This window comes from Numida meleagris, chromosome 25 (assembly GCF_002078875.1).
Source record: "Numida meleagris isolate 19003 breed g44 Domestic line chromosome 25, NumMel1.0, whole genome shotgun sequence".
Lineage (NCBI taxonomy): Eukaryota > Metazoa > Chordata > Aves > Galliformes > Numididae > Numida > Numida meleagris.
The window spans coordinates 4,448,913-4,454,428 of record NC_034433.1 but is presented as its reverse complement, the minus strand read 5'-3'; the positions used below and the strand labels follow the sequence as shown (position 1 = coordinate 4,454,428).

The following is a 5,516-nucleotide window of genomic DNA, read 5'->3' as shown; positions in this document are numbered from 1 at the left end:
GCAGTTCTCAGAGAAATTGAGGAAGGAGGTAACAAAGCCTCTGTGTATCTCCAGACTCGCTGTGAAACAAACCTATATGCAGAAGCTCACTGTAAGTACCATTATGAACTGCACAAAGCCCACATAAGCAGAAGTTGAACTTTTGGTCAACCTACATGCTTCTGTGCTTTCCTCTTTCTGTGTGAAGCAAGAAATGCAAGAATGCTTGCCTTAGGTGGAATGCAATGGTAATTCTTACTTTCTATTCACTAACTGCTTGAAAATGGGAGGTTTCCTTCTTTCACCGTTCATGACTTTTTGTTTGTTCATCTCCAGCCAGCACAGGGGACGTGTGGGGCAGAAGGGGTTTTCTCTGACGTGGTGCCTACTTGCAGTGTCACAGATCTCCTTACCTCTCCTTCCACGTGGGCAGACAGACCAGAGCTGGGCCAGGCTGTTTGCTGCAAGTCTCTTGCTTCAGCAACTCGACTGCCCCAGTTCTGTGTAAGAATTAAATCACTTCCACTGTCTTCTGCTTTAAGTGAGATGTACTGTAAAACAAACACCATCCCCTTCCTTTCCACGAGGCATAGGCGTGGGAGGACAAAAACTCCACTGATGATGATTAGCAAAGTTTACTTTTTAGAGCCTTTTATTGAAGGACTCTACGTTATGAGAGCCAACTTAATCCTTTGTGTAACTATGGCAGTTACCCTAGGAAGAGCACATGGCCTCAGCATCTTTTACATTTAGCTAGAAGCGTGCTCAAAGGGGATTACTGTATGTACAGGTGGGTAATGTACAAGTCTGAACTTGAATTTGAGTTTTAGGCAGTATTGGAACTTTGTTGCAGTATATTTCCACTCATGCATTTATTGGTTCTATGAACCATGAAAAGAAATTAAACTCGTTAACCTCCTAACAGGCTCATGCACTTTTTTTTTTTTTTTCCCCTCCTTTTATTCCTCATGTTCCTGACTGTATGGATTCTAGGCAGCTCCATACAGCTGCCCTGGGGAGGAACAGCCGAGTGATGACTTCAGAAGCGTCAGCTTTCAGCATGTGTTCCCTCGCTCGTGGTAATGGAGCAATACGTGCCGGAGGCGTGAAGCTTCTTGAACATGTTGGGGTTGGTTGAGACAGATCGCAGTGCGCTCTCCATACTCTGAATCACACAGACACCATTACACAATTACTTTTTGCTGTCCCAGCGAGACTAAGAATATAGTAACAAGTTTAATGTACAAAAAAGACATTTCTGTACAGAGACACCACTACACCTGTGCCAGCAGAAGGTACGATCCTGGTGGGTAAATACACTGAAGACGTTGCGTGTTCCTTTCCCAGGGTGTCGGATCAGAGGACCCTGAGGCACCAGGCCAGGGATCTGCCTCCTCCTCAAGCCCACACAGCACTAAGCTGACAAGCTGACCAGCAGCAGTTACTGCAGAGAACATCCCCGTGGTTGCCAACATGAATGTCTGCACACAATGTGCTGCTCGTGGGCTGCTGGCAGGGAGCCTCTCCTACCAGGATGAGCTTAATGGGGCTTCAGCTGCAGCATTTCTCCCTGCCCTTCTACCCCGTGAGCCGTGCTGAGAGCATTCATGGTGGTTCTGTAAAACAATCCACATAAACCGTGATGCTTGACGTTACTGAAATCCACACTGAATCGAGCTTGCTTTGGTACAGGCTCCTTGGAGAAGACTGCAGGCAGGAGAGGGGAGCGCTTGTGTCTTGTAACTGTGCTGCAGCTGCTGTATGATGCACAAACTGAAGCTTGTTTGAACTTCTTTTCTCTTTGCTGATCCCGGGACACTTCAGTGGAAGATGATCTTTTTATATTTGGAATTAGGGATCTGTCCTCGTGACTTGAGCCTCCTGACAGCCTCCCGCATGTGTTTGGGCTGCAGAGGCGGCAGCTCCCCCCACTTCTCACACACATCCAGCGCTAAACAAAAAACAAGAGTGCACATGAGCAAGGACAGCTCAGCTCTGCCATTCTCCCAACAGGCGACGTTTGAAAAGCCTCCTACTGGTCCAACTTCAATAATAAAGGCAGCAGGTAACATTGTTCAAGGTTTACAGCTAGTGTTTTATCTATACACAAGAATGAAACAGCTTTGTGTGTTTCCCTGAAGAAAAACCAGTCCTAGAGGCATCAATGCCAGCTCAGAATCAGCTGCTTTTTAGAACACTCCAGCTGCTATGGAATAGACTACTTTAAGTCATGCAAGAACTTGACGAGGCCTCCACATCTTAAACTTGCTACTTTAAAACCACCCCTAGACTGCGGGGCGTGTTTTGGGGCTTGCGTGCAGCAGTGGCAGGAAGGAACAGCCTACAGCCGACTTGAAGGGCAGTTCCTCCTCTATCAGTTCTGGTAAGTTTCATTCAGGTCTCCTGCCAAGGACATGAAGCAATTAACTACAGCAGCGAAGCTGCTTATCCAGACTGCCTCTGGCAACACAGAGCTGCAGACACAGTCAAAAGCAGCAGAAGTGCCAAAAGCTGCGTCATCCTGGCTGATGGCAATGCCTGCACATCCAGGCCGTGTGTTTTGTGTGACAAGCCTGTACTAAGTGTTTGGCACGAAAAACGAGAATCCTTTCCTACTCTGCATGAGCAGCTATGCAGCTGGGTCAGCCTTGCACAGGGTGTCCCAAGGAGATCTCAGCTCATTGCATTAACAAAGAATCTTGCAGGTTAAGAGGCTTAAATAACGCATTTCCCTTCTAAGCTGAATTTGTCCGCAGTTGTATTAACAAGATCTTTGCTGCTGCACTGCAGCCTGCTCACAGGCTGTCTTACCTAGCAAGAACTTCTAAGTTATCTTCTGCAGAAAAGACTGAAAAGGAGGAAGGCACTCACCAATCTCTACTGATTTATGGGCAGTTATATTAACAGGATTAATATAACTGGCAGTTATATTAACAGGATTAGAGTGGAATATGGACAGCACCACGCTTCCCCCTGAGTCTTAACAGCAGCTTTCTGCTGCTGCTGAAAGTGGGAGAGCCCTGCAGGGCAGCATGTTAAGCTGCAGAGCTGGATAGGAAGCCACAAATGTCCAGCTTTGTTTCATGTCATTCTGCTCTGCTTTAAGCAATGCATTCTCCCTATGTTCTTAACTTCTTACTGAAGAATAACGTGTTTTGCTCACCTTCCTCCACCACTTCCCCAACGAAGACCTTGGAAATGCCAGACATGGCAATAACCACGTTCTGAGAGACAGAGGTGCCCGTGATGGACTGGATCAGCTGCACAAGCCAAGAAGAGGCAGTCAGTCGAACAAGGTTCATCCAGCAACAGTGAAATATTTCAAATCATATTTAGTAATTGGAGCCTGCCAAATATTGAGCATCAGCTAGCAAAATGAGCAGAAGCAGCAGTAACTGATCTTTGGAATAAGGTCCTAACGCTTTGGACACGTGCTACACGTAACAATTTTAGCTTACTCTTATTCAGCTACAGATCTGTACTAGAAATTAATTTTTCCTGTTGAGTCACTGCCCCCCCAAACTACCTTCATTTAAGATAAGCTTCTATTTAAACTGCATAAGCCCCACGGGTGCACTGAGCTACAACATAATCAGCTAAGCAGATCTAGGGACAGCCACAAAAGCCGAGATGTGGCTGGAGGGGAGGGCGCGCCCACAGTCTGTATGAACCCCCCCCCCACCATGTGTGTGTGAGCCTGGGCTGGGAGCATGGCCAGGCTCAGCCCGTTTGCTTTGTGCTGAAGCATTACTGAAGTCGTACCCGTTTGATAGCAGCTTTGGGGAACGCAGACCGGCGATACATCTCATAGCGATTCAGCTGCTCTTCAGAAAAGGAGGAGACCAGTATTCTGGGGGGGAGAGAATGAATCACTTACAGAGAAAAAAAAAAAACAGACACAATTCGGAAGCTCCTCACGCCACTGACACAGTCCTGCAGAGCACTACAACCATCCCCAGCCGCCTGCAGCACGAAACAGAGCTGGAGAGAAAACAGCGGCACTCCAGTTGTGCTAAGGTTTGCAATGCAGATAGCGAGGCAACTCGGAAGGCTCTGGGAAGGAGCTGCAGACATAGAACAATGGAATCACAGAACACCCCAGGCTGGAAGGGACCCGCAGGGATCCCAAGCCAAAACCCTGGCCCCGCACAGCACCACCCAAACCCGACGGCTGCCAGCAGTATCCCTGCACTCTGGCAGCTCAGGGCTGTGCCCACCGCCCTCTGGCACAGAACACAGCCTGGCCCTCCCAGACACAGCCATTCCCTCGGAGAGACCTTGCAGATAAACTGGACGCTTCCAGCCCCGACAGAACCGCCCCCCCCCGGGCGCACTCACTGCATCTTCTGGATCTCGTCCTCGTCCACTTTGTGCTTCTTCTCCTTCCTCTCCTTCAGCTCCAGCTTTACCTTCTTGGCCGCCGACGGCTGCAGGCTCAGGTCCTCCCCGTCCAGCGCCTCCCCCTCCGCGCTCCTCACCTGCACGAGAGCGCAGCGCTGTGGCGGCGGCCCCGTTCCCCGCCCCTCGTTCCCCGCCCCTCACGGCCGAGCCCGGCGCGGGGCCCTCACCTCCCCATCCGCCGCCTCCACCTTGAGCTCCCCGCCGCCTCCTGCCTCCCCCAGCTCCCCCTCTGCCGCCCCCTCCGCGGCCGCCGGTTCTTCCACGGCCTCAGCGCCGCTCCCGGGAGGGGACGAGGCGGTGGGGGACGGCTCCTGCTCGGCGCCGCTCCCCCTCTCCTCCCGGCCCGGCTCCCCGGGTTCCGCCATCGCCTCGCGTCGCGCCGTCGCCTCCTGATGACGTCACGCTACGGCGGCCGGCGGAGGGGGGTGGGGTGGGTGCCGCTGTCGCTATGGCAACGGGGCCTCCATGCGGCTGAGCGACCTGGAGCCTTCGGAAGTTGGGCTCCGCGGGAGTCGGGATCTTTCCCCCCGCCCCAGCTGCCCCGTGAGCTGAAAGTGATTTTAGACTTCTGCTCTCGGCCTGAAGGCTGTAGCACCGCTTCAAGTGGAGACGGCTGTTTGACGCTGCTACATTTAATATGGAAATATTGTTAACATCTTTAAAGGTGGAAATCTACCTCCTCTGTACCTAAGGTTATGGGTTTTATGTATCGTTCTCAAGTTATACGTTTTATTATTGAAAAGGAAGGGGACGAGAACAGAGCTCCGCCAGAGCGCTGCGGGTGGGAGGCGGAGCCTGCGGGACGGTAGGCCACGCCCACTACCGCCAGACCACGCCCACTCGCAGGAGGCAAATCTAATTCCCACAGGCCACGCCCACAAGTTCATCAGACCACGCCCCCACACAACAGGCCACGCCCCCTCGAGCATCCTTCCGGGGCGGGGCCTGGCGGGAGGCGGTGGCGGCGGCCGGGCCGGGCCATGGGGAAGGAGCAGGAGCTGCTGGAGGCCGCCCGCACCGGGAACTTGCCCGCCGTGGAGAAACTGCTCTCGGGAAAACGCCTCAGCTCCGGTTTCGGTTCCGGGGGAGGCGGCGGAGGTGGTGGTGGAGGTTCCGGGGGTGGTGGAGGCGGTGGA

The 5,516-nt window shown here is 52.4% G+C and overlaps 2 protein-coding genes across 2 annotated transcripts in view; one reads left to right on the top strand and one right to left on the bottom strand.

Annotated features, from left to right (window-relative positions):
* On the bottom strand, positions 915 to 4,776 carry TAF11 (TATA-box binding protein associated factor 11). Its single transcript, XM_021377105.1, has 5 exons — positions 4,548 to 4,776; positions 4,318 to 4,457; positions 3,742 to 3,829; positions 3,143 to 3,239; positions 915 to 1,930 (listed from the first exon to the last, which is right to left on the bottom strand). The coding sequence occupies exons 1-5, from the start codon at positions 4,743 to 4,745 to the stop codon at positions 1,800 to 1,802; spliced, it is 654 nt and encodes a 217-aa protein (XP_021232780.1). The 5' UTR covers positions 4,746 to 4,776; the 3' UTR covers positions 915 to 1,799.
* The window catches only part of ANKS1A (ankyrin repeat and sterile alpha motif domain containing 1A), an 87,503-nt gene continuing 87,310 nt past the window's right edge, over positions 5,324 to 5,516 (top strand). The window contains exon 1 of the mRNA XM_021377086.1: positions 5,324 to 5,499. Within this exon, the coding sequence (XP_021232761.1) occupies positions 5,361 to 5,499 (139 nt within the window). The 5' untranslated portion in view covers positions 5,324 to 5,360. The remainder of the gene's footprint in view (positions 5,500 to 5,516) is intronic.

What these genes read in the sequence shown, in the direction of transcription:
- TAF11 (XM_021377105.1), bottom strand. Translation starts at nt 4,745, where the DNA reads ATGGCGGAACCCGGGGAGCCGGGCCGGGAGGAGAGGGGGAGCGGCGCC. An exon ending in GACGAGATCCAGAAGATGCA is followed by an intron (nt 3,830 to 4,317) that starts GTGAGTGCGCCC and finishes TCTCCCCCCCAG; the next exon opens with AATACTGGTCTCCTCCTTTT. An exon ending in TGGGGAAGTGGTGGAGGAAG is followed by an intron (nt 1,931 to 3,142) that starts GTGAGCAAAACA and finishes TTTTTTGTTTAG; the next exon opens with CGCTGGATGTGTGTGAGAAG.